Source organism: Atheta coriaria, unplaced genomic scaffold, assembly GCF_025399875.1.
Source record: "Atheta coriaria isolate IRGN ID8LTWV9N9 unplaced genomic scaffold, Caltech_Dcor_3.1 hic_scaffold_12_pilon, whole genome shotgun sequence".
In the NCBI taxonomy this organism is placed as follows: Eukaryota; Metazoa; Arthropoda; class Insecta; order Coleoptera; family Staphylinidae; genus Dalotia; species Dalotia coriaria.
In genome coordinates this window covers 471,761-499,181 of record NW_027045454.1, presented here as the reverse complement: position 1 = coordinate 499,181, position 27,421 = coordinate 471,761, and the positions used below count along the sequence as shown (strand labels likewise).

Genomic DNA, 27,421 nt, shown 5'->3' with positions numbered 1-27,421 from the left:
ATTGTTAGCGAAATCAAGAATACGCCTGAAGTCATAACACACATTAACAAATTGCATGAAAATGTAGGAAACATCATTGATGCTGTCCAAGATAATGCAAAGTCTACCAAATCCAACCGCAAAGGTTTACAGAAACTTAAGAGGGCAGTGAGTGATACACGCAGAAATTTACAGAAAGCCGTCCATGAAGCCGAAAAAGCAATCTATGCCACTTTGAAAACCGAGGAATTTTTGTCGATCATAAAAGATTTCCAAGTTTGTTACGTAAACGCTGCAACTGCAAACTAACAGCCAACCCTATAAATGCTGTTATTACTTTATTTTCACAACAAAAAAGTCGTTGAAAGATCGTTTTATATAAATGTTTGACAAAGAATTGCGAAATTGCTAAGCTACTGATACTTCAGTTGCACTTCTCTCACCGCCTCTTGCAAAGCACCATATTTTTCCTGCAGCGCCCGCTCCCTCTCAATCTGGCGATTCACGTCCTCCGTAAGTGTATCCACTCTCCTCGGCAGTGCCTGCTTCTCCTGTTCCTGTAAAAACCTAAACGTATTCAACTCCAACGTAGATTGATCCGCCTGCTCGTACAACTCGCATAATTGTTTGATCAGCGTCTGCGCACGAGTCTGATACCCGCCTGTGAGAATCCGCAGTTTCTTTTCCATCTTAGCAGCGCGTTTGGCTTCGCGACTCATGTGATTGCGATTGATTTCCAATCGTTTCTCAGCCGACTCCAAGCGATCTTTTTTTGAAGCTAAATTTGCACGCGTGTAACGATTTTGATTGGGTAGGAATAAAACTTGGCTTAAACACTCTTCCCACACTTGCGTGTATGCTTCCATTGATAAATCTCCATGGTTCATGCCTTGCTTCACGACTTCCATCTCGCGCTGCAGTACAATTTTAGCTTGCTCTAGTTCTTCCTTACGGAGATCCACATAGGGATATTGTTCTAAGTAAGCAAGTTGTTGAGCTTGCGCTTGATTATTCTTCTTGGATGCTGCGGTTGTTGGCACGGGATTTTTCAACTGGTCGTAGTGTAACATCGTAATCATTTCTTTCTTAATCAGTTCTTCAGCTTTCTGGATTTCTGAAAGAGAATGCGATTCGTTTGCAGGTCTCAACATAGACATATTAGCTTCGCTGGGTCGTGGGAAGGAACGTTGGATAACCTGTGATCTAAGGGCTAATTCAGCAGCAGCGCGTTTACGATCATCTTCCAGTTGTCTCTCATCTACATCGGCTTGATCTTCGACTTGCATTTGTTGAGGCTCTTCGATCTTTTCCTCTTCTTGTTCAGGAACTACAATTTCGTAGTCGTTTTTAGGTTGCGGTAAAGTGGACAAACCCATTCGGAGCTGCTCCTTGAAGGACTTCTGGGAAGAAGCTGACATTGGTGTCATGGCCTCAGCTATAGCATCTTCGGTGTTGATGTTTAACTTATCTCTTATAGGAGTTGGAGTACTTTGAAGACCAGCGGGTACAACAGCACCACTTTTTGGTGTCATAAAAGTAGAACTAGGAGTCGCACCACCGTCGCTCCTGGTACTTCTAAACGGAGTGGTTATAACTGTGTTTGGAGTAGCAACAGCTAAACTTTGCGGCATAACTCCACTAAAGTCGGGATTATGAAGTGGAGTGTTAAGACCACCTTTAAGTGGCGTGTCAACATGGGTCAACGCCATCATGTTTTGGGCTTCCTGCAGAATGCGATCGCTTTGAGGAGCTGGTGTGCGCGGAGTTGCCGCAACCTGCGGTGTGATCGAGTAATCATTGAGCAAAGTGTCCGTGGTTTCCACACCGCTTTCAGCAGCAACTTCACGTGCAACTTCGCTGGCACGGCCAAGCTTTACAACTTGTTGGAGCTCCTGATCGGAGATTTGTGGAGATGGCAATACTAGTTTAGAACGTTTGCGTGCTGGTTCATCATTTTGTAGCATAGCCAACGGAATGTCATTCTCTTTACGTTGTTTGAGCTTCTCTTTGTCCTTCTTGCGCTCGCGTTCTTCAACCTCGCATCGCAACTCGCCATCCAGGTTTTGTTGACGAAGTTTTTGAAAATCCGGCGCGGTTGGATCAATGTGCTCAGTGGAAGTGTCGTAGAAACCAATAGCAGGGCGTTTTTCAAAAGGAATTTCCGAATTGTAATCGACACCACGTTTCTTTTTACGTCGCGGATTAACTTCAATGCCTGCCGCGCGCAATTCACGGCGCTTCTGTAACGCAGCCAGACGCCGTGCTTCTTCGAGCTGTTTCTCGCGAGCTTTGCGTTTTGCTTTCTTGCCCTGAGTATTGGCTAATCTTGCTCTAGCTTCTGACAGCATCTCCAGTTCTAATAAACACATCAAAATTAATAATCAGTTAAGCATTTTAAGTAAAATATAAATATTACCATCTTCATCCATATCCTTTGGATCTGGTCTGGCAGGCTTTGTTTCAGGATTAGGATCAATTTCACCAGGTTTAAGCTTCCTAGGGTCATCAGCTGCATCTTCACCCTCTTCCTTTTTTTGAGCCTGATCCCTGTAATTAATTATATGTGCATAACACATTTATTTCACAATGTTTTAATTACTTACAGTAGATATTCATATCTTTCCAAACATTGAGCAGCAGTCCTTCCAATAATTGGTGCAATTGTCCTCCACTGAGTGGGCATCAACTTGGCCAAATGCAGCAGCTTTTCATCTTCCTCTCTGCTCCATTCAGTCTTTTTGATGCTTGGGTCAAGCCATTCGAACCATCTTGCCTTGCACTGCTTTGCTGACTTTCTATGTAGTAAAGATGCAATTCTCGACCATTGATTTTTGCCATATTTCATAACCGCCGCTTTGAGAATTTCATCCTAAAGTGAACAAATGATATTTTACATTTAAAAGTAAGTATTTTATTTAATTTGCTATCAAGTGTAATGCACACTATTGAGGTGAATATAAACTTACTTCTGTGTTGCGCCAAACGCCGCCTTTTATCATAATACGAGGCATCTTGATAAATTATATCCGCCACAGTCCCTGGAAGAAGATTTATATCCTTTTATAAGTATTTTTCTTTACATCCAGAACGTTGTTTGTCGTTATTGACGGTCTAACCTCTTTTAAAACCAAGGACGCTATGCTCTGCCCATAAAATTGTGAACATAACCCCAAGACGAAAACAAACGTTCTACATTTGTGTAAAAAATTAGCTCTTCTAAAATTTTGTAATTATTTATGTCAAAATTATTAAATAAACCATTATAATAATGGCAAGTGGTATTCAGAGTACGGCTGGAGCCGTTCCAGTGCGTAATGAGAAAGGTTTGTAGCAAATTGATTTAATTTTTACTATTTTATTTCATAAACTAAAATTTTAGGACAAATGTCCATGCAAAAAGTAAAAGTGCATAGATATGTTTCTGGTAAACGGCCTGATTATGCACAAGACTACAGATCAGATTCGGATTCTGATAATGACGACTTTTTGGAAAAAAGAAATCAAGCTAAGATTCAGCCTCCATCACCTGCCCCAGAATACAGTGATGATGAAGACCTTAACGATCCTAGATTGAGAAGGCTTAGAATCAGGGAGATAGATACTGAAGTACGTCCGGAAAGGCGTCGGCATATTATGGAACCAGAAGTTCTTGAGGAGAGTGAAGAGGAAGAACCAGAAAGTGTTCAATTGCCAGGTAAATTAATATCTTTAATTAAATCATAGAATCAGTGTGTACAATGTATTATTTTAGAGCCAAAACATACTTTGGAAGCTCCTGATGATGATGAATCAGAAGCGGAGCTTAGCGATGGTGAAATCGAGCGTAAACGTGAACTTTAAAGAAGAAAATGTTGATAAAACAAGAAGAACATGAAATTATGGCAAAGGAAGAGGAAAAGTCTTGCACAGAATCCTCAGATAGTTCAGAATATGAAGAATACACTGATTCAGAGGAAGAAACAGGCCCTAGATTGAAACCTGTGTTTGTTCGAAAGCGCGACAGGATTACTGTTATTGAGAAAGAAAAGCAAGAGTTGAAAGAAAAACAACTGGAACTTGAAGCACAGAAACAAGCGGACGATCGACGGAGACAAACTGTGAAGATGGTGGAGGATAGCATCAGAAAGGAACAGCAATTAAAAGAGAAAGAATCGCATGAGCCGAGTATTGACGATGTTTCAACTGATGATGATAATGATGAAATCGAGTACGAAGCGTGGAAACTTCGAGAATTAAAACGGATTAAACGTGATCGAGAAGAACGTGAAGCGTAAGTTTTTTTTTAACTTCAAAAAACCTAAAGAATTTGTGACAAAATTTAATGTTTCAGAGTCGAGAAAGAAAAATTAGACATGGAAAGACTTCGTAATATGACCGAAGAAGAGCGTAGATTGGAATTACGTTTGAATCCGAAACAAGTCACCAACAAAGCGGTGAAAGGCAAATACAAATTCCTACAGAAATATTATCACCGCGGCGCGTTCTACCTCAACGAAGATGACGACGTTTATAAACGTGACTTTTCACAAGCAACGCTTGACGATCATTTCGACAAAACCATCCTTCCGAAAGTGATGCAGGTGAAAAACTTTGGCAGATCTGGCCGGACGAAATACACACATTTGGTTGATCAAGACACGACGCAGTTTGATTCGCCATGGACGAATGAAACTCCGCAAAACATCAAGTTTCATTCGTCTCAGGCTGGTGGCAGCAGGCAGGTATTCGAACGACCGTCGAAAAAGCGCAAGAATTCAGCGAGCTAACGGACTAATGAAGGTTAGTTAAAATTATAATTCATGAAAAATATAACAATCGTATAGAACTTGACGCGTGCAAACTTAATATAGTACATAAATCTAATGAAATTAATGTATAACGCCATGGAATTTTTGATGTTATCGATGTTACGAAACCATTTTACTTCTTTTTAACGCTGAGTAAACGCAGCGCTACTTTAGCCGCTGCTTTCTTTGCGTTCGTTTTGTTATCTCCGAAACCGTGCACACGGGTAAGCGTGCCCTGCAGATTGAAATCTAACTTGATCATTGTCCTACTTCCTTGGTCCACATCCACAGGATCACTAGGGATTAAAATATGATTAGATTTATATTACTTGCTAAGTGAATAATGAATTTACCTGAACTTTGGTCGAAGCGGTGCTAGAGTTTCATGCAACATGCGTATCGGATTCTTCGGGATATCTTTTGAGAATGAGTCGAATTCTCGCCACATTATTTTGTGTATCACACGCCAAACTGTCAGTAAATCCATGCCGGAATCGAGGAATATTGCACCCATAATTGATTCAAATAAATCACCCAATACCTAATAAAAATACACTTATTATAAAATATAACTGTTTGTATAACTGTATTTCACCTTTGGAACATCCACATTTTCCGCCAAGTGTAAATTATCTTCATCTAAAAGTAAGAGCACATCGCCCGTAATTTCATTCTTCCTCATATTCTGGAACGACTCAAATTTGGCGATGAGTGACGTCAGTTTCGTATTGTAATGCTTCAGATATTTGTGCAAGCCTAGTTTAATGATATACGCCGCAAAAGTTTCATTATTCACCAGTGCAGATCTGAGATCAGTCAAGTCACCCGGGTTCAACTGCGTGTTATTCTCAAAAATAAAAAGCGTGATCAGAAGGTCCAAAACCGCATCGCCTATGAATTCCAAACGCTGATATGACTGCGTAATGTGATTACCATTGTATGACGAATGCGTTAAAGCTTGTAGCAGAAACGCGCGATTTCTAAAGTTATAATCCAAAATCTTCTCCACTTGGCTCGCTTCATAGTTCGACAGTTGTGCGGTAATATCTCTCTGCGAACAATTTTCTTTAATGATTGGATTCGGTATAGTCGCGCCGAATGTAGCCTTAATCGCGTCTTCGGGAATAATGCGCAACCATTCAAGAATTTTCATCCCGCCGTTTATACCCATAGCGCCCACATATATTCCAATAATAGACTCAATTACGTCTGCCAGCGTCTTATCACCAATCACCTGTCTACCAATGTAATGACACATTGATGCATATCCATTGTCCTGCGTTTCATCCTCTTCGATATCCTCTCGGCGATCTTGGATGAGTTCGAATGTTGCATCACTTAATTCACCCGAAATTTGCTCATCCCTTGGAATATCAATCTCAAATAAACACGCGATAGATGCGTCTTGTCGAAGGATCATTTCTTGCACTTCCACTGGGGTGCAGTATCCAGGTGGAAGCCATTCGTCCTTCGGGTTGAATTCACTGTTCACGATCAGTCCACCAATGCCATGTTTTTGTGCCAAATAGAATAAATTCCGATTACTAACGAGTTTACCCTTCAATTCCGTTGCTTGCCCTTCAGAAAAATGCGGGAATTTATTGAAGACGTACAATGACGCAGCCATCTTTAGAAAAGAGTCTCCCAAGGTTTCCAACCTTTCCAAATTCACAATATCATGAGCTTTAGCTGTTGTTAAAGCTTCATATACCGAACATAATTCAGGACCTTTGTGATTGGCAGATTTTTCTGATAATAATCCGATGGTTTTGTATTGATATTCCGGTGGAGTGTAGTTTATTGCAAGGCAACCATTATTTTGAATCATTGGGGTTGGGTTAGCATTGGGAGCAGTTTCATAACGCGTGTTAATAAACTTCGCAAATAATTCAATGTCGCCGAGAGTAACGTCCAGGTTTCGGTAACAATCGATTGGTTCAACTTCTGCTTCCCAAGGATACTGAGCGTCTATCATTACGTCATTGAAAGTCTTGTTAATACTGGCATCAACAATATGATCACCTGGTGTGAACTTGGTGATCATATCAGAAATTTCTTGTGCTTTCATTTCGGTGGGCATGTTTTCATCGAAGAGGGAATCATTTTTACGTAAACTTTCATCGGCGACGTTTGATTTGTAATTTATTACGCGTGAATCCACCTTGAGCGGCACCCAATTCATTACAGTGCATGAACCTGAAAAAAATATATTCTAAAAACTATTTTAGGGGATATATACGGCGTAAACATACCTAAATTTGCTTGTTTTGCAATTAGGGTCCTCAATTCATCAGCAATTAACAATTGATGGATTCTATGCATGATTGATGGCAGTAATGTCGCCGAAACCCACAACTGCGCCGGTAAGGTCTGCTTAACGCACAACTCGGGACTAAAATGCTGCACAAACATCTCAAATGTTTCCTCACGCTTCCTTTTTGTTGCAAGGCCTCGAGGCTTGTGACAATTCATATTGGAGGAGAGCGGTTTTACGGACAACATAGGTAAATTACAATTTACCAACACCCTGTCGTACTTGCACTCATAATAATCGGCGTAACTTTGGAACTCACTGTTGGGAAAAGGTGATGCTGCCGTGATATATTCACAAACTTCCATTACCAAATGATGCTAAAATAATTTATGGTTTTAATTATTAGCCTATCGAAGTGAATCATAATTTATTTGTATGCCTACCCGATTTCTTTCTCTGTAATCAGGAGTGACGATCTTCTCCAAGTAAGTTTCGTTGTTGACTACTAAACTTTGTTTCTCTTCGTTGGTGAGCACATTGCTCACGTCAACTATATCCTCATGATCCATTATAATATTGAAGTCAATGGATTTCGTTGATTTTAGAACGGGTACAATATAGCTGTACATAGGCCGATTGTCACCCAGCATTAAATAAGACTTACTTGACAAAATGTCCAGGACACCATCAAAAATAACGTGATGAAAACGTTTGATCAAGCTTACTTGCTGGGCGCTGAATACGAAATTGTTCTGATTCACGTCAAGTTTCACGGATATTTGACCCAGCGTTACAAACGTTGGAAATTCACACAGATTTGGCAACTTTTCGCTTGTGATAATACCAAAGCATAGATCATTAGAGTACAAGTTGTTTAAAATTGCATGTTCGGCACCGAGCAGCGGTGTCATGTTAATGATGTGCAAAACACTCTCTTTCCTGATTCAATTGGAGCACTTAATACCTTGGGAATTCGACGTATATATGATCGAGTTTTCTTTGAAACACCATCGCGTTTGTTACCATTCTCTGGCCAGTGAGTGAAAAGGAATCCCAGGTTCTCTTTACTTAATGTCGCCGGGGCGGGAAGCATTTCGGCAGATAGCTCACCAACTTGATAAAGTTTTATGCACGTCATATACGCAGCGGAATTTTTAGCTTCTTTCTTAGAGCTTTTCCATTCACCCTATATAGAGAATAGTAATTTAATAATAAATATACATTGAAATAAAAGAAAAACGCACTGGTATCAAATCTTTCAGAGGGCAAAACGTGGGCATCTGAATGTACACTCGACATTTGTCAATGTTGCCTTCAACATAAAAGACGGGCTCATATTTGGTGTACATATCAGTTTTGGTTGAATTGCAGTACATCATAAGGAGAGGCATCGCCACTGATTCCGAAATATTCGCTGATCCAGGTCCATCAACATAAAAAATCTTCTTTTCTTCATACATTGCATTAATTCGGCTTTGATCGGGCATTTTCCTATGATCATTGGAGCCAATCAGGTACTGTAACATCCAATGTAATAATTTCATGCAATAAAATATTTTAATACGCACATTGTTCAAGCCACTTTCAATAGATTGGAAGGTCAAATATTTATTTGTAAATTGTGCCCTTTCGGTTGCCTCCACCATAATATAGTACAAACTAGCAGCGTGTCGAGCTCTACCCTTCGACTGAATATATGCCCTGTAATCCTGAACTATATCAAATTTGATCACAATCGAACACATCTGCACATCCACCCCTTCCTCGATGACATTAGAAGCAATTAACAAGTTCACTTCTTTCGAATTGAACCTATCCATAACTTTCTTGTTCAACTTGGCGTAATATAATGATTCAATTGTGGAGTTAAGCGGATTTGCTGTGTTCCCAATAATAAAATCAGGTTTAATGAAGTCCATCTCATCATAAGTCTTTTTTACTTCGTTGAGTATGTGATACAGCAACATGGCCGTATTTTTACGCTGGACGAATATAATTCCGCACAATTCCTGCTTGGATTTATTCTTGAAAGTCATCAGTGTCTGAATCAGTTTCTGGACTTTGTTCGTACTCAGTAAGAGTGTTCGTTGCTCCGATGGACTGCTTAGGTAAACTGTGTCCATCTTGCGCTTGGTTTGATTGAACATATCTATAATTGCATTTATAACCGCCAATGTTTTCGCTTCGCTGCAACTTCGCTTTTCTAGTTGCATGTGTACCATGTACATAATGCAGGCGATCCTAGTGCCGGCAATTCCAAACATTTTGAAGTGCAACTGGGCATCCATTAGGAGCTTGTAATATTTTTCATAGGGTTTCTCTTTCTTTAAATACTGTAGATTTTTAATAGGTTTTGCTTTCTCTGGGCTTGCTTTAAACTGCCGAATTATTGCTTCCAATGCCGCTAAATTATCACATGCTTCTTTAATAACAGGATGGATGGATGGTGATCTGTATTCTATAATTTCTTCTTTTGGGTTGGTTGAATATCTAGTGATATGAAATTAAATAATACTGTTTCAAAATAAGGTTTCAATAAATTCTCACCCTACAACATTAATAAGTGCATCAACTGAGGCAACTTTTGCATGAAAAGTTGTCTCCAGTTTTCGTACTTCCTCCAAAACCATATTTGGCTTGACATTGCCATTTAACAGAGTAGCAGTCAGGCCAATGACTCTGGGAGGATCTGTTAAGTTCTTGAAATAAAGCATGATGTCTCTCATGGGATGATTATCTACTCCATGGTGGCATTCATCAAATATCATTACATTTACTTTGTTTAAATCTAAAAAAATGCATAAGCATAAAACTAAATTATTTCTGTTATGATGTATCATTATATTCATAAACATACCTAAAAAGCCAGTAGTTAGGCTGTTTTTAATATTTGGCTGGTCATAATGATCACATTATGAGTGTTATATTCATGTAGCCATTGCTCCCTGCTCCAATAGTCTAAATTCATGTCTCCTGTATAGGCACCAATGGTGTAAGGAGTATTTTGTTCCATGTATTTTTTGTGCTGGGCCACAAGGGTAACTGTGTTCACCAGAAAACACATAATTTACCTCCCTCTGAATAAGTTCTAAAATTTATGTACGAAAATATTAGAATTAATTAATATTCACAGTATTAAATTGATTCTTATTAATTCATTACTTAATTTAATGAAATAAAATGACATGATGTTATATTGCGCAATTTTTATGGTAAGTCAAGTACCTTGCAAAATCGTCGCCAACCAGTTGCTTAATTGCGCAGAGCGCGGTGAATGTTTTGCCGGCTCCAGTCGGTAAAAAGATGATTGAATTTTGCTTGACACAAATGCGGATCAATTCGTCTTGATAGTTTCGTGGCACAAGCTCTGGCGAGGAAGATTCGGGAACATCCATCTTCGACCACTGATATGGTGGATATGTACAATATGTACTATTTTTACAACACAATCGTGTCTAAAACTAGGGGGATTCCCATGGCTGATTATTTGCTATTACAAGGCGTACTTCAGAGAGAGCAAACCCTACAAGTCATATTGGAAAACATGCGGGAAGGAAGGAAAGCAATGAGAGCGCCAGGAAATGGAATAAACATGGGAAACCCCGGCACCATTCGGGAATTAGGAAACTTCGGAACTATGTTTCGGGATTCTAAGGTTAGCCACGAGCACTGATCACTCTCTGATGCCCTCTTTAGAGCTTATTTTTTAGTGATAAATATTACCAATGCTAGTCAGGCGCAGATGGTGTTATACTCTTGTTTTTCAGTGCGTGTAATGTTGGTTGCCTACATTGAAACCCTTGCGAAGTTTTGCGTATTTTAAATATGTAAAAAAATGAAACAATAACAAGTTCCTTCACATTCGAGCACAAACCGGTTTCATAATTATATAACAATTTACCACAAAATAGTATTTCGTGATTTAAAGTCACAATATTACGCTAATATTTCAAAGTTCAGCCAAATTAAACAAAAACATGTTTGTGCTGATAACAAAAAAGCATAATCTATTAATACATGGTATTGGTGTACATAAAACCAATATTTTGAGTTCAGAAACATTGAGTAAATAACCCAAGTAATTATCGATAGCACGAGTAGAACACGTTAAGAATATAGAAATCAATAGACATCAAATTAGTGAAAGTATAGGAGAGACTGCGCTGTATGATGAATAAATTAAATAAAATGTTCGACGTTGACGATAACGATATCGTGTATTATTGACTTGCGACGTTATGTAAACTCGTAAAAAGTGTAATAATACATATTATATCAGCAATAAAACGAAATAAACGTCAACTGAACCACGTTTTTGCTTCGTTTTGCGTTAGTTTTATGTTATGCAAATTCATCTTTTGCTTGTATTTTGCGTTATCTAATATTTACTTAGCTGACAACTTATGTTTATATGCTGTAACTGAGAGTTCAGTAGTATTCCTTCCGTTAAACTTAAAAATCAGTAACTTTTAAATGATCTAAACCGCATTCCTAGTTGAGGAGTGCACTGTTCAAGAGCAGTTTTATTCCATTTGGAATGTTTACTACGTTTCAGGTCATTGGGGTGACTGTGAAATGACCTTTTCGCAAATTTCGAACCGAATCGCAAGTTCAACTGGTCAAACTCGAACGCATTTCTCGATTAATAAAACCTGTACCTAGGTCGTAGGTGCGCATGTATTATAGATAACATACTGCAATCATTGCCTTCAAATATCCCACACTTCCATTCGTTTCCAACACACGACATTCCAGCGTGTAACTTTATTTATTACCGAGTTGATCAAGTTTCAGTTGTGCTTCGCTTGAGTTTCTATTCGTTTCGCGTCAGTCGCGCCCCGTTCGTTGTTGGCGCACGGTCGTACACGTTCCGCGCTAAAATTTTTAGTTTTTATCTTCTTTCAAGCACTGATTATCGCATAAATCATGTCGAAAATCAAGAAGAAGCAAGTGTGCATCATTGGCAGCGGCAATTGGTAACGCTTTGATTTAATTTTCTGCGAAATTCATAAAAACAAGCTGTTTGCAAACAAACATGACGTTTGTATAACCTCAATTATTATCGAAACCGCGTAAAAAAACCGAGTTTTTTCATTGAAATGAACACGTTTATGCTTTCTGTTTAAATTTATTAGTCTACTCGAATTATTACGTATATTTTATTAATTGTTATATATTTTTATTTGATTGGGGTAGTCATGAATTCTTTTGCAAATCAAAATGTTTAAATTTATGTCTGCGACTTTGTTAATTTTATAAATCTTATTTGTTAATTAGGGGATCTGCAATCGCTAAAATTGTGGGTAAAAATGCCGCTCGTCTCCCTCACCTCGAAGATCGCGTCACTATGTACGTTTATGAAGAGATGATTAATGGGAAAAAACTCACGGAAATCATCAATGAAACGCATGAGAACGTCAAGTATTTGCCAGGACATAAACTACCTGAGAATGTGGTATGTAGATTAAATAAATAAGAATCATTTCCCTCAGAACATTTTCAAATGACTTGCATTTTATTCAGGTGTATTTATAACTCATCTGTTTGTTCATTGAACATTGAACATGGATGACCTTGCATTGTTGATCATTGCACTGTAGTAGGATATAATTAAAACGTTATTTGTTGTTTGTTATGCACCTAGGTCGCCGTTCCGGACGTGACTGAAGCTGCCAAAGAAGCTGATATTTTAATTTTCGTCGTGCCACATCAATTCATTCGGACGTTGTGTGCCACATTGTTGGGGAATATTAAACCAACTGCTATTGGTTTATCATTAATTAAAGTAAGTTTTATTTAATTTATTGTTTGATTTGAATAATTAACGCATAAATTAATTTCGATTTTTAGGGCTTTGATCAAAGAGAAGGAGGTGGAATTGATCTCATTTCGCATATCATAACACGAACACTGAAAATCCAATGCGCTGTTTTGATGGGTGCCAATCTTGCCGGCGAGGTAGCAGAAGAAAAATTCTGCGAAACAACCATCGGTTGCCGCGACTCGCATCTCGCGCCAATTCTGCGGGATATTATTCAAACCGACTACTTCCGGGTAGTTGTTGTGGATGATGAGGACGCAGTTGAAATTTGTGGCGCATTAAAGGTACTACAATGAATGAGTCAATTAACTTGGACGTGATTATGTGATTATTTCATTTGGGTTAATAATTTCAGAATATTGTGGCCGTTGGAGCTGGTTTTGTGGATGGATTGGGTCTCGGTGACAATACGAAAGCAGCAGTTATCCGACTTGGTCTCATGGAGATGATTAAATTTGTCGACATCTTCTATCCGGGTAGTAAGTTGTCGACCTTCTTCGAGAGTTGTGGTGTCGCTGATTTGATCACGACATGCTACGGAGGACGTAATCGTAAGGTAGCTGAGGCCCACGTACGTACCAAGAAGTCCATTGCAATTCTTGAGGAGGAGATTCTAAATGGACAGAAATTACAAGGACCTATCACTGCCGAGGAGGTCAACTACATGTTGAAATCACGCAATATGGAAGAGAAGTGAGTTTTATATAATTTAAGAAAACACTGTAAGACTCTTGTTTTTTTAAGGTTTCCGTTGTTTACTGCAATTCACGAAATTTGCGTGGGGCTGAAGCAGCCGGAACAACTCATCAGTTGTTTGAATAATCATCCTGAGCACATGTAAGTACAAATTTGTTGATATTGAAATGAGAGTTTATCGAGTGCACCTACTATTACATATTTGTTCATATGATTCAGTTTTTTTTTTGCTTTTTGTTTAGTTATTGATAACTATTTTCGATTTTTATTTGCCTGTTAGTTTTGATTTGCATGGCTGGTTAAACTGTACAATCATTTTTTGATTCTAAACCTAGAAAGATTGCATCTATAATGTTTATATTTGACAAGTATTTTAGTTTTGTTATTGTTATGATGTCTAGGTAATTTTTAACTGTTATTGTATTTTCGATGAATCATGATTTTGCATGTATTTGGGTCTTACATAGCAGGTATTGCGAAATAGACCATTTGATTGAAAGAATGCTAGTTTTGTTTAACACTCATCCTTGTTTTTTCCAGATACATTCCGAAATACATATCCTTCCTTTAATATTTATATTGTAAACTAATCAGGTTATAAAAAATATTTCTTTCAGTGATCATTTATTGTGAATAAATTAACCATTTTGATTTTGTTACCAATGAAGTGTTTTGTGGGATGTTAATTTTTGTGCGTTTTTGTTTTAGGACTTATGGCGACGACCGGACAAAATCAAAGCTTTAATGTTGCATTATCTGTGCATAACCAATCACACTCATCACAATAACTAGTTTAACTTAGATAAGACTTTGCCAGGCGCGAGAAAAACAAGATAACTAGCGTTACTGGTTTTCTGTGTGTTTTATAATTTGTTTAACCGTACATTCCTACGTGGGCATTAATCTTGCATTGAACAGAAAAACGGTTTTACATAATTTTATAGTCAGCAAAAATAACACTAAGGTATTAATGGAATCAGCCGTTGTATCTATATTTAAGTTTGATATTAATTTTGCATTTTCATTCTCAAAACTTACCTCAAATGCTCAATTAACAAGTGAATGGATGTTAACATTGTTGTCGTTATTCATATGTACATAGATGAATAAGTTTTATGTGCAATATTTAAATGGGGAGGTTTCTGGTTTGCGGCTTTGTTATCAACTTTATAAGTGTTTCATTTTATATTTATTGTCTTAAGATGTTGCATTATTGCTTTGTGGTTGTGGTAGATGTTACTTATGACTTTTTCTGTTTGCAATGTACTTGCTGTAGGTGTCGAGTGCCGTTGGCAGCCGAGGAAGGAATTGTTGCTGCAAGTGATTCTTCTCCTCAGTAATCTACATCTATACATCTATAATTTTGCCAGGATTCGTAATTTTATATGCCATGAGACTCTACGTTTGTACATATAAATGATATTCTTTGAAAGAACATGTATATAAACGTATTGATAGTTTTCTAAAGTGAATTAAAACAATGTCCATGGAAAATAAATAATTTACATCCATACGATGCATGCTCTTTCAATCCTTTAAAGTTTAAGAGTCTAACCCTTTGGAAGTGCCCCAAGGCACTACGGCAGGTACCTAGAGTCGGAATCAGAATGTCAGAAATATGGCAAGCTTACAATCACATGGCCCAAGCGCACAGCGCCGAAATTCTGTCCGCAATTTTAAAACAAGTCTTACGTCTTACATAACCGCATACATACAGACGAGTACCAAAATATAAATATTAATATAAACACTAGAAGATAGCAATTAATCAAGAAAAACTAATATACAGGGTGTTTCCAAAGGAAAATCTAGCTTTCAAAAAAACCTTGCGACAATAAACTTTACATATTTTTCGCAGCAGGAAAACCTGATATACAAAATGCTGAAGAATCATACGAACTCGGAGAAACATCTATAAACCACAACAAGTGCGAAACTACAGTCCACCGTCAAAACAAAGCATGCACGCGACGTGATGCAGTGGCGGATTATGCTTCAGTGGGGCCCTAGGCGCAAATCAAGTCAGGGGCCCCAAACTGGAAAAATTCTTTCAAAAACGGTGGTTATTAGCCCAGTAAAATTAATAGTTTTAGCGCCGCAAAGTCTACTCTTCAACATTCGTTTTGTGCCAAAACTCATTTCCACACTATGATAGGTACGTGTATATGCTGCTTTTTTATCGTGGAACTCTTTGTAGTGTTAATCCACACGCACTATATGCACTATGCTGTATCAAGGTGTTTGTTCGTTTCATCATATGCTGGATATTTATGTTTTCGTTGTTCCCATCTCTTTATAAGAATGATGAGCTGTTAGGGATTTAGCCTCCTCTTCAACATTTGTGTACTTCGTTCAGTTACGTATTGCTATGTGTCTTGTGAGCATTCATCGCGTTGCGTTACTATTGAGTAATTAATTAAGTGACTCCGAATACTGAGCGCGCGCTGTTCTATGGAGGGTCCGGCCACATTTTAGCTGAATCTTTAGCGCGATTTTGTTGGGAGTGAATGTGCGCTGCAGCTGCGGGCGGTCGCCTAGTAAGTATTTGCTGATTCGTAGCTGCAGCTGCACCATATTGATACTGGAATTGCTTCGCCTTACTTTGCTGCACGACATTTCTGCACCACATCTAGCACAATAACAACAAGAAAATATTAAATTAATAAAAGCGTACTACAATGTTAGAAAATAAATTACAAAAGATGAAAACAAATAAACAAAAAAAAAACGACGATGAAGAAGACGACGACGACAAAGAAGACGACGACGACGACGACGAGAAAGACGACAACGACGACGACGATGAAGATGTTGACGACGACGCGACTTTACAACATTTAAAAGACGACGATCAATCAAGAAGAAGTCAAAGACGGAAGAAGAGCAGCACCAAAAGTCTGGCGAGGAGAAGAAGAAATTGGAGAAGACGATACGAGGACGACGATGAATTCGAACTAATGAGGATCCACATCGAATTCACCAAAGTTTACTTTATCCTTTCGAGACGTAGAGGATATGGTTAGACCGTTTACGGCGAAGACGCGTATGGTATTGAGGCATGGACCGAAGAGTACGAAGAAATTGCGGACATGTTAAACCTCAATGCTTTACAAAAGCTGATTTTTGCAAAAAAATGTTTGAAAGTGTCTGGCTAAGTTTGTCCAGAGCGAAATTGGACAAACAGCTGGCGGAATTTAAAAAGACGCATTAAAAGATGAATTTAAGCACCGCTATGATGCAGATGTTCACAAGAAGATGATGAGCCGTAAAATACCTTCAAGGGGAATCAGTCCAAGAGTATTTGATTGTGATGAAAGAAATGGGGTACAAGGGTAACCCAGATGGGCAGTCGGTTATGCAGTATGTGATTGAGTGGGATTGCCAGACGGCCAAACCTACACTGCTGTACGGCTGCAAGAAATTTAAGGAGTTCAAGGAAAGACCAAAAATATGGGCGAGAAACTATGCAGTAAGACGGATGTGAGACAAAAATGCCCCTAAAGACAGAAAACAGACGTACGACGATAAATACGACGGAAGATAAGACGATAAAGAACGCATGCTACAACTGTGGAGAAGTTGGACAATATTTCAAAGCAAGATGCAAGCACAAAGAACCAAAAGTGCTTTAAGTATAATGTACTGGGGCACAAAGCGAAAGATTGTCAAGTTAGGAGGTCCAAACTATTCTGTGCTGGCGCTGAACAAGTTCGTAAAAGACGTAAAGATTGGAGAAATTAAGTGCGAAGCGTTGATTGACACAGGCGCCGCAGTCAACATTAGGACGTCAAGAATTTACAAGCAGGTAGGTAGTCCGCAACTGAGCGAGACTAGAAAGATTTTGAAAGGTTTTGGAGGATGGATGACAAAACCAGATGGTCATATCACGTTACCGATGACGATAGATGGAAAGACGTACGCAAGTAAATTCTACGTTGCAAACGAAAAGAACTTTGACGTCATATTAAGGCGAGAGTTTCTTAACGACGTGAACATGACGATTAAACGAGGAAAGATAGCGTTTGACACGTTGGACGACGATGCATTGCCAATTATGCAGATCGAAGCAGAGGAACAAGATGAGATATTGCCAATTGAGACAAAAGATGTGAAGATGAAAGAAGCAGTACTAAAGATAAGTGAAGAAATGGAAACAGAAATAATTAAGAAGGTTCATGAAAGAGGACATTTTGGGCTAACTGAATGTAAAGAGGTAATCGAGGAAGAATTTTTTATTAAACGCTTGGAGAAAAAGCTTGAAAGAGTTATAAATTGCTGCGATGAATGCATTTTATTAAACAGAAAGATGAGAAAAAAGAAGGATGTTTAAATCAATTGTCAAAGAAGATATGCCGCTTAAGACTTTACACTGTAGCGGTGATCTACATTTATTTCTTATCGTCTGAGCTTTGTGGTTGATCCGTCAAGGATGTTGGCCCAATTACATTTTCGTAAAATTACCATTGTATTTCAATACATTTGTTTTTAGTCTGAACGAAACAAAGACCAGACGATGAAAATTGGGATATAAAAGGGACACCTCCGGCTCGGGGAATCAGAACAGTTCGTGAAATCTTCGAGTTCGTTTGGTGAAGAAGCAAGTACAATATTAACGCACACCAAAGTGGTGACCCCGACGTGATTGAAATTTCTTTGTGTGTGTGTCCAAAAGCAACTAGCTCAAAGCCAAGATGTCTCCTAAAAACAGCACCAGCAGCACAAGCAGCAGCAACGATACTCCAGCCCACTCATCAGCAGTAAGCATCCACCTCCCGGCATTCAACAGTCAAGACTTAGAATTATGGTTTGCCCAAGTGGAAATGCTGTTTGATATAAACGGGTGCAACGACGAAGGGAAACGTTTTACATCCGTGGTGGTGGCGCTCGGCCCCCAAGAAGCAGCAGAGATGAGAGATGTGATCATCAATCGACCGGCAACATCACCGTACCAGACGGGCCAAACCTTACACTGCTGTACGGCTGCAAGAAATTTAAGGAGTTCAAGGAAAGACTCAAAATATATGAGAAACTATGCAATAAGACGGAAGAGACAAAACAGCCCTTAAAGACAGAAAAACAGATGTACGACGATAAATACGACGGAAGATAAGACGATAAAAGAACGCATGCTACAACTGTGGAGAAGTTGGACACATTTCAGCAAGATGCAAGCACAAAGAACCAAAGTGCTTTAAAGTGTAATGTGTTTGGGCACAAAGCGAAAGATTGTCAAGTTGTGGAGGTCCAAACTGTTCTGTGCGATGGTGAACAGTTCGTAAAAGACGTAAAGATTGAAGAAATTAAGTGTGTAGCGTTGATTGACACAGGCGCCGCAGTCAACATTATGACGTACAGAATTTACAAGCAGGTAGGTAGTCCGAAACTGAACGGGACTACAAAGATTTTAAAAGGTTTTGGAGGATGGATGACAAAACCAGATGGTCATATCACATTACCAATGACGATAGACGGAAAGACGTACGCTAGTAAATTCTACGTTGCAGACGAAAAGAACTTTGACGTTATATTAGGGCGAGTTTCTAAACGACGTGAACATGACGATTAAACGAGGAAAGATAACGTTTGACACGTTAGACGATGATGCATTGCCAATCATGTCGATCGAAGCAGAGGAGCAAGATGAGATATTGCCAATTGAGACAAAAGATGTGAAGAGGAAAGAAGTAGTACGAAAGATGAGTGAAGATTACCAGCTGATAGAGACAAAGAATGACAGAGAGCTGTTAGTTGTTCCCGAAGAAATGGAAACAGAAATAATTAAGAAGGTTCATGAAAGAGGACATTTTGGGGTAACTAAATGTAAAGAGATAATCGAGGAAGAATTTTTTATTAAACGCTTAGAGGAAAAGCTAGAAAGAGTAATAAATTGCTGCGATAAATGCATTTTATTAAACAGGAAGATGAGAAAGAAAGAAGGATGTTTAAACCAATTGTCGAAAGAAGATATTGTTGTCTTAGAAGCACTGCGTGAAGCCGATGAAGAGCTATTTGACGAAAATAGACAATTTCTACGAGAACAGGCAAAAGTCGCAATCGCCAAGATCCAAAAAGAAAATAAGATGACATTTGACCGCAAACGAAAGCCGGCACAGACATATAAAGTAAATGATCTGGTTGCAATTAAACAGACGAAAATGCTAGTTGGAGGAAAATTTAAACCGAAGTTCTTAGGCCCGTACAAGATTATTAAGGCAAAGGGTAAGGACACTTATGATGTTGAAAAAGAGGGCATTCATGAGGGGGGCGAATCTGACCAGTACCTGTGCTGAGTACATTAAGCCGTGGTGTCCGATAGACGACAAAAGACGAGCAATGTTCGAGGGCGAACACCTCAGGATAGCCGAAGTTATGTAGGATTGAACGGCTAATATTCGAGAGCCTTTCAGACGAATGAGCACACTTCAAGGGCATTGGGGCTATACAGACGACAGACGATCATTTAGAAGTTGTGGACGTCGGGTGTGCTGGAGTTGTCACAGAAATTAACTGACTTATTTTGTGTAATCTTAATATTTTTGGGGATTTTTCTGTCATTCACGTTTTATATTCATTAAATTATTATCATTTAACTGCCAAAAGTCCATATTATTATTATTTGTATCAACAATCCTACAGTATATTGTTGTTTCGTAATTTGCTTTAATTAAAGAGATATTTTTATCATCATGTCGTCAAAACAGGAAACCTTATATTCAATATAATAGCTAGCTTGGAATGTATACTTAGACTGCCTTCACTGGAATCGACTAACGTCATATACCTAAATAAATTCTTTTGTATTTACCTGCTATTAATGGCATCGCTATGATGTTTTGAACTGAATCGATGAAGTAGTGGTGGACGGATAAATTTGATGTTTTTATACGAAAATCTTTCCTACAACAAAAGGATTAAAACAATCACTCAATTGTTACAAATTTAGCCATTTGTCTTAAGAGAAAAATGAAAGTTTGTGTATTTACGTAAAATTAAGTTGCCGCTCTGTCCATGATTGGTAGATTAAAGCCGTTAACATTAACCAAACAATATAACCCATTTTAAAACAACTGGAACATAATAGAATATAGTCATGGTTAAATCTACATGTGTTAAATCAGCACGTAAAGCACACAACCAGATATTGTGAAACAGTTCTAAACATCAATGGAATATTATAATATACTAGCTGCCCTGCCAAACTTCGTTCCGACTTTGCTGTCCTGAATATTTTCTATTTCAAAATTGACAAATTCATTTTTATAATTATTGTCACAAAATGACTTCCTATTTGATAATTGTTAATTTTAGGCGTTTTTTTACTTTTGAAAATACTGGAACTGAAACATTTCCAAGTAGACCGATTTGTGAATCCAAACCGTTCTCAAACCCACCTAAACACACACCAAAAATTTCATCAAAATCGGTTCAGCCGTTTAGGAGGAGTTTAGTCACATACACACGAACATCGCTTTTTCACATGACTATACCAACTACTTTCACAGCAAAAGCTGTTTTAAATATATACTCCATTATATTGTTATGGAGTAATGTAATTTCACTTAACAGTATATTTACACCCTCTTGTGTGTTAGTATATCACAAAACATAGTTTGATAAAACTATTTTGATCCCCTCCGGGTAAAAATGTTACGTTACAATTTAACGATGCTTCACAACAAAGGTCCTTTATTTGTATTTCAGCATACAAACAGTGCCTACAAAACAACGGTTTTATAAACATATTGTTAATTGCTTCAATTCAATCACCGCGCCAAGAGTGAAATGCTGACAAGGAATGGATTTTGAATTTTGATTAAATGTTATACACATATGTGTCAATATGTCGGCAGCAAAATATTTCGTAAACAATGTTTTTCAACATGAAATAATTCCTCCACAAAAGCATAGAGCTTTTATGCTAAACAATCACTACTTACTTCGATCACTTGATCAACTTGATTGGTTAACTAAAACTAAAATTTAAAGAGGTAAAAAAGTTGCGTTCAAATATAAACGGTTATTGTTGCCCCGATGAATAACATGCGTTCTTTTTAGAAATTATTGTTTTCAGTGTGTAAGTTCTTCATGGCATTTTAAGCGTAATAAAACCATAAATGTGATTTATAAATCACATTTCTAATATTATGCTTTATTGATAATTACAATTGTTCGTGTAGGTATTTTAAATTACATTGCAACAATAACACTTAAAAATGGATGATAAGTATTACTCGATTTCAGTTTTTCTGCTTAGCAGAAATTAACACAGCTATCATTGCTTTTTTTGTTAATACTACACATGATCAAAAACGTAATTTAAGTTTCTACTTACTTTTTGTATCTTTGATGTGTGCGAGACCAAAAAGAGTAGCAAAATGCACGCTTTATTATAATTATATGATGCTTATTTATTTTGGCACCTTTCACATTCGTGTTGTTGACTACTACTCGACCGGTATGCACATATTCGAATTAAATTTTAAGCTAAACTGACGGAAAATAGTTTGTTCGCATCAGTTGTTTTTTAGTATCGGTGAGCGTACATTGTGATACTCAGAAACTGATACTACGAGCATTGACTTAAAACAGATCCGTTTTATTATAAACAATATATTCAATTCAATACTTTTAACCAATTTGCGCTCGTATTCAGTTTTCACTGTATTAAACTTAATTTATCGTATAAAATGTGATATAATAGTAATAAACTAATTTGATCTTGTCTTACAAAAAATTATGATCAAGATAACAAAAAAAATGCAATTTCTGCTTAATTTTTACCAAACATTAAAAAAAAAACTTTCTGGTACTCTATTTATCTGGTCAACAATACAAACTTGAATTGGCAATACCGTCGACGACGTCGTCATGCATCCTGCTACTCCTGCCAAATCGATAATCGCGTACATCGCGTGCGCGTACGTTAAATAAGCGGCGATTTGCCCGCCGGCAAGGAATCGAGCAGAATACAGCTTCCGCCGTCTGCGCAAATAACGCACGCTGAATGCGTCATTACTAACCAGTCTTTCGAGTCAGCCCAAAATCAACACAACAAGCTTATCTCATTACTTATTATTCCTTGATCCGAAAAACTACGCACGTCAAACCACGAACCAGTAGTGAAAATACAACACGTATATCCAAAGTCAACGTACAAGGCTGCGACCTACTTTGCCTTCGAGCAATCCGCGACTATTTTTACATATTCAACTCGGAACATAATTTAATTACTGACATACGCGCTTTAGCACCGCGCTCGTGTGACGCGAATAAACTCACGTCTACTTAAAAGTTTCTACAGGTATTTTTATCCAAAAAATGTTATTGGAAGCATTGATAATTGCATCTGAAAGAGCCGCGAATATTGCGCGAAAGTGTCGAGAAGATGAGCATCTTTTCAAGTTGTTGATAGAAGAAAAAAGCGAAGATGAAGCTAATCCAAGATTTGTTCAAGACTTTAAAACCCTCGCTGATGTTTTGATACAAGAAACTTTAAAACATGATATTGGAAATCAGGTAAATAGAAATGAATGTGTAAAAATCGTAATTTTCACAACTTTTCATTCGCAGTATCCGGAAATGAAAGAAAATATCAAAGGAGAAGAAAGTAATGTGTTTTGTAATGCATTGGGTGAGCGTATCAGCGTAGAAAAGTTAGAATCATCGACACAAACAGCCGAATTGTTATCGAAAGTCCTAAATGACGATCCAGAGGCTGCCCATTTACTAGCTGAAGAAGTGCATAGAGATTTAACAATCGACGATGTTGCAACACAACGACCGGACGTTGAAATTAGCCTTAATTACGCCAAACTCGGAGTTTGGATCGACCCGATTGGTAAGGTAATTGTCTTAATATACTTAATGTACCTGAACAACCAAACCTAACTTTGTTTACCTATAATTGGTACAACGTTAAACTTTATAATTGCTTAATTTTAGACTCTACAGCAGAATATATAAATGGGACCAAAGACAAAGACTGCCAGGATTGTCAGGATGACTCCCAAACATTTTCCACCGGTGGATTAAAATGTGTCACTGTATTAATCGGTGTTTATGACCTTGAAACCGGTGGCGCCATCATGGGAATAGTAAATCAACCATTTTCTTCCTACCAAGATGGAAGGTATCTTAAAAATTTTGCAGGTTTTTGATGTGATAACTTCAGAATTTTCTTTTCAGATGGCGCGGTAAGTGCTATTGGGGCGTTTATACCGACACGGTGAAATGTTGCTCCATCACCTCCGATTCTCAGACTGAGCCTTCTTATGTAAAAGTAGGCACTAACGTGGTTTGCCTAAGTGGTAGTGAAGATCAAAGCATCAAAGACAAACTAAGGTCCGGCGGTTTTGAATTGGTGGAGGCGCCGGGCGCTGGTTACAAGATGCTAGCGACTGTTGTAGGTTTAGCAGACGTTTACCTTCTCTCGAAAAGTTCCACCTTTAAGTGGGACAGTTGTGGACCACATGCGCTCTTAAGAAGTCTCTCGGGTGACATTGTTGTTTTTGAGGATGCGGTACACCGAGATGAGACTATAAGCGTCAATTATCGAGTGGATTCTGAAGCAGGCACTAATAAAATAGAAAGTTGTTGCAACAAAGGTGGAATCATTGCGTTTAGAAATTGTAGTATAATAAATAAAATTGTGAGTTTATTACGAGATGAGAATGATGGCGGAGCATGAGAAGAAGAGATAATTATTGTCATACAAATTCCATTTTGATATAAACAAAAACAGGGTATTCTTCGTAGAAATGGCTATAATTTAATTAAACATTAAACAGTATTAAATGGTAAATATAAAGTAATTATTTTGGGATTGCAGTAAAGGTTTTGCTGCATTTATTTTAATTTAAAAATTTTGTTTATCTTAATAACAAAACTCATTTTATTTCAGTTAATAATTAATTTATGTAGAATTTTATGGATGAAGTATACGAAGTTTAGCAACTACTAGTTATAACATATACGTATGTATCTATGCATTCCTGAAATAAAACAAAATGAAATATAGTAATTATTTTTTAATACCTTGTTTGTTTGTCGTTAGCACAAACGTGACGTTGATGTCGACGTTGGCTGAAATTTATTACGCACCGCATATAATTGCACTCCTATTCCTTTTACTTAGTTATGTGCATGGCGAAATTAAAAGGAAGCGTAGTTTATTCCGTCCTCAAACATCCGGTAATCGCCAAGAGCAAACAGAAGCGTTTGATGGTAAATTTTAATTTACCCTTCATTTGCTTTTAAATTAAACGGCGATGGCTGGCTCACGTCTACGCCGTAAAACATCGTCGACACAAAGTGCATTTTATTAAAAGCGATCGTCCGTATCTATGAAATGCTTGAAACGTCATTAAAGCGGAAACTTTTCACAAGCGCTTGGGACAAAAATGCTTCGCGCATAACTCGTTTTTATTTTATGACACGGAAGCTTGACACAAAATATTATCCACGAGTACTGCCAGTGAGTGTAGTAGTTTTATATTCGCACATTCTCAATGAATTCAAGTAATACTAAAGTGTTTGTGTCAGTGTTTTCTGTTTTCTGCTCTCGGAGTAGTTTTATACATGGCATGACGATGGCGCATGAAAAACAAAGACGTTTTGAATGTTTTTCATTCCTTTCATTGTTTTGTAATGTTTTCATTTATCTGGCGACGTGGTTTGATGAATACTAAGACAACTTCTTGTCCTAACTATCTCGTGATTGTAAAACTTTAAAATCCTACTTAAAATTTTATCGCGTTTCTATTTTCAAGCGGTTGCCATCAATATGGTTAATGTCGGAATTGTAAGTATTTTTTTTCTTTCTGTACAGTTGTTATGTACTCGACGTTGTTAGTTACTCGCGATGCATTAGTTGTAAGTTTAAATGCAAATCTGTTGCGACGTTGATCCGACGTGCTGCGAGTCGACAACTGTGCGGAGTAAAAGTTTGAGTGGGAAAAGCATGCAATTTTCGTAATTGGTTTCGCTCTCGCAAATAACACCAGTTCTTCTTCTTGTTTTCTAGCCACGTTTTAGTTGAACTTGCTAGTCATTGATAAACTGTAAAGGTGATATTAAAAGAAATAATTTTACTCTTTTTTTTTTTGGGAACTATGGTTATGTTATGCTCATAAATCTAACCATAAAATAACAAAAGTTGTTTTTACTACGCCGCCATTAAAATACGGTTGTTATTCAACCAAAATAAAGCTTTCACTCTTAACGACATTTATTTCTAAGGTTTCAAAGCAAACAGAGGAGTAATTCTTATTAATTATTTAAAGTTTTCGGCGGCCGGAAGTCGGTGGCGTGGCGATGCGTGCATTTTGGAAACTCCAAATGGAAAAGGCAATGCAAATGTAAATGCGAACGCGAACGCGCAGAATAAGAAAGCGAATACGAATGCGAAAAACTAGAATGGGAAAGACCAGCGAGATGAGGAAGCAACGCGCGGCCATGAATTATTTATTGCGGCGCGAACGCGCGAGCGAGCCGAACAAATAGAACGTAATGCGATAAGGGGGGCGGTGTGGGAGCCGCCGCCGTCGCTGTGTAAACTATTTTAACGAAATTACGTGGTTAATGAACCTTTGAAATTTATCTTCGATGGAAAATTGTCCGCTGACAGTTACAATATGCAATTTTAATACAAAACATCAATGAAATCATGTATAGTTGGTTGCCTAGGTAGATTTTTAAATTATATATAAAATATTTTCCATTTATGTAAGATTCAAATTAAAATCTTAGGAATTTGATTATTAACATGAATAATTCTTGAAGACGATAAATATTCATGTTGAAAATATTTATATCCCCGAATTTGGTTTGTTTCGCATATTCAAAATTGAAATTGATTTCCATGGCACCGAAAGCATCCGGGTGAATATCCAAAATTCCTAACTGTTTCGGATTGCTTATTAAACTCGCCGAGCCGCCGCGGCGCCACGAAAATTACGAATCTTAAGTGGCGCGCGGCGCGCGCTTATTTGTGGGCAAATTTACCTAACGACAGCGCCCCCGAGCCGCCGCCTCCGCCATCGCCGTCGACGCATGAATATTCATTATAAATAGAATTTGTTATTTAAGTTATAATCCTGATATCATATATTAAAACATGAATTAAAACTTTGTAATGTAGCTTCCTTCCCGGCGGCACGACAAACGCGTTTTGCGGCGGCGGGCGAGGGTGGCGTGTGAAAGCGCAACCAACTCCGTTGAGCACGAAGAGCGTTGGAGCATCAGATAGTCCTTACGCGCGGGCAAAAGGCACGCGGAAAATTAAATTAGATTACAATTTTTTAAACTTTCCCAACGTGTTTTTTTACGTCTCCTTTTTTTCCGGTTTTACCTTAAGGCTGTTTTTGTGGGCTGCCGCTTGCTGGTTTGTTGGGCGTTTCAATATTTAATTTTCGGCGGCTGTTTTCGCGGCGTGCCAGGACATTATAATTTTTTAATTTGCATTCATTTGCATGTTTTAAAAATTTGCAAAAAGACAAGCAGAAATTATCACTTAGCGCCCTCAGCAGAAAAGGGGTGGCAAAGCGATGCAATGACGACGTTGGAAAGAGGCTTGATGTTTGGTTTGGTTGTAATGAAAAAGAGCGTCCATCAACGGGGCACTTTTCCGGTTTTAGGCAATCGAATCAATCCTGTCTGTCGGTCACTCGCGTCAATCGTGAATTCAATTAACGTCGACACGTGCATGTTGACTATACAAAGGGTTACTACTACAAGAATGTATTCACCAAATGTGTTTACATATAAAAAAGGTCTTTTGATAAGAAACATTAATTAAAAAGAAACAGAGACATTAATTTAAGTACATTAAAATATCAAAATTATTGTCAAGTTTATTCTGCATTGAATAAATATGTATTTTTGCAT

The 27,421-nt window shown here is 37.9% G+C and overlaps 5 protein-coding genes across 7 annotated transcripts; 3 read left to right on the top strand and 2 right to left on the bottom strand.

Annotated features, from left to right (window-relative positions):
• Positions 1-302: 302 nt before the first annotated feature.
• Positions 303-3,143, bottom strand: LOC135801716 (cell division cycle 5-like protein). The gene is made up of 4 exons (XM_065315218.1): positions 2,946-3,143; positions 2,583-2,848; positions 2,396-2,526; positions 303-2,335 (listed from the first exon to the last, which is right to left on the bottom strand). The coding sequence occupies exons 1-4, from the start codon at positions 2,988-2,990 to the stop codon at positions 393-395; spliced, it is 2,385 nt and encodes a 794-aa protein (XP_065171290.1). The 5' UTR covers positions 2,991-3,143; the 3' UTR covers positions 303-392.
• Positions 3,131-4,851, top strand: LOC135801717 (microfibrillar-associated protein 1-like). The gene is given in 5 exon segments (XM_065315219.1): positions 3,131-3,302; positions 3,359-3,673; positions 3,731-3,811; positions 3,814-4,249; positions 4,310-4,851. Coding segments are annotated over 5 exon segments (1,323 nt in total). The 5' UTR covers positions 3,131-3,247; the 3' UTR covers positions 4,746-4,851.
• LOC135801715 (endoribonuclease Dicer-like) lies at positions 4,754-10,676 on the bottom strand. The gene is given in 13 exon segments (XM_065315217.1): positions 4,754-5,062; positions 5,120-5,307; positions 5,362-6,962; positions 7,019-7,397; positions 7,464-7,938; positions 7,941-8,206; positions 8,265-8,537; positions 8,589-9,510; positions 9,568-9,808; positions 9,878-9,904; positions 9,907-10,086; positions 10,089-10,108; positions 10,246-10,676. Coding segments are annotated over 13 exon segments (4,905 nt in total). The 5' UTR covers positions 10,416-10,676; the 3' UTR covers positions 4,754-4,899.
• Positions 10,677-11,756: 1,080 nt separating this feature from the next.
• LOC135801718 (glycerol-3-phosphate dehydrogenase [NAD(+)], cytoplasmic-like) lies at positions 11,757-15,048 on the top strand. 2 transcript variants are annotated; one of them, XM_065315220.1, is made up of 7 exons: positions 11,757-11,996; positions 12,298-12,475; positions 12,665-12,805; positions 12,871-13,125; positions 13,197-13,534; positions 13,586-13,678; positions 14,814-15,048. In XM_065315220.1, the coding sequence occupies exons 1-7, from the start codon at positions 11,947-11,949 to the stop codon at positions 14,875-14,877; spliced, it is 1,119 nt and encodes a 372-aa protein (XP_065171292.1). In that variant the 5' UTR covers positions 11,757-11,946; the 3' UTR covers positions 14,878-15,048. The 2 variants fall into 2 exon arrangements, with proteins under 2 accessions (XP_065171292.1, XP_065171295.1); XM_065315223.1 differs by having other exon boundaries at positions 14,246-14,881.
• A 7,018-nt stretch (positions 15,049-22,066) lies between these two features.
• Positions 22,067-24,553, top strand: LOC135801696 (inositol polyphosphate 1-phosphatase-like). 2 transcript variants are annotated; one of them, XR_010550428.1, is made up of 5 exons: positions 22,067-23,053; positions 23,108-23,375; positions 23,480-23,666; positions 23,723-24,333; positions 24,438-24,553. XR_010550428.1 is itself a non-coding variant. In XM_065315192.1 (4 exons), the coding sequence occupies exons 1-4, from the start codon at positions 22,856-22,858 to the stop codon at positions 24,222-24,224; spliced, it is 1,155 nt and encodes a 384-aa protein (XP_065171264.1). In that variant the 5' UTR covers positions 22,067-22,855; the 3' UTR covers positions 24,225-24,553. The 2 variants fall into 2 exon arrangements, 1 of the variants encoding a protein (XP_065171264.1); XM_065315192.1 differs by having other exon boundaries at positions 23,723-24,553.
• Positions 24,554-27,421: the final 2,868 nt, after the last annotated feature.

Coding starts and splice junctions, on each gene's coding strand:
- LOC135801716 (XM_065315218.1), bottom strand. CDS start 2,990: ATGCCTCGTATTATGATAAAAGGCGGCGTTTGGCGCAACACAGAA. Junction 2,849..2,945: donor GCGTTTGGCGCAACACAGAA/GTAAGTTTATAT, acceptor TGTTCACTTTAG/GATGAAATTCTCAAAGCGGC. Junction 2,336..2,395: donor AAAGGATATGGATGAAGATG/GTAATATTTATA, acceptor TGTGTTTATTAG/AACTGGAGATGCTGTCAGAA.
- LOC135801718 (XM_065315220.1), top strand. CDS start 11,947: ATGTCGAAAATCAAGAAGAAGCAAGTGTGCATCATTGGCAGCGGCAAT. Junction 12,806..12,870: donor TTGGTTTATCATTAATTAAA/GTAAGTTTTATT, acceptor TTCGATTTTTAG/GGCTTTGATCAAAGAGAAGG. Junction 13,126..13,196: donor AAATTTGTGGCGCATTAAAG/GTACTACAATGA, acceptor TAATAATTTCAG/AATATTGTGGCCGTTGGAGC.
- LOC135801696 (XM_065315192.1), top strand. CDS start 22,856: ATGTTATTGGAAGCATTGATAATTGCATCTGAAAGAGCCGCGAATATT. Junction 23,054..23,107: donor AACATGATATTGGAAATCAG/GTAAATAGAAAT, acceptor TTTCATTCGCAG/TATCCGGAAATGAAAGAAAA. Junction 23,667..23,722: donor TCTTCCTACCAAGATGGAAG/GTATCTTAAAAA, acceptor TTTTCTTTTCAG/ATGGCGCGGTAAGTGCTATT.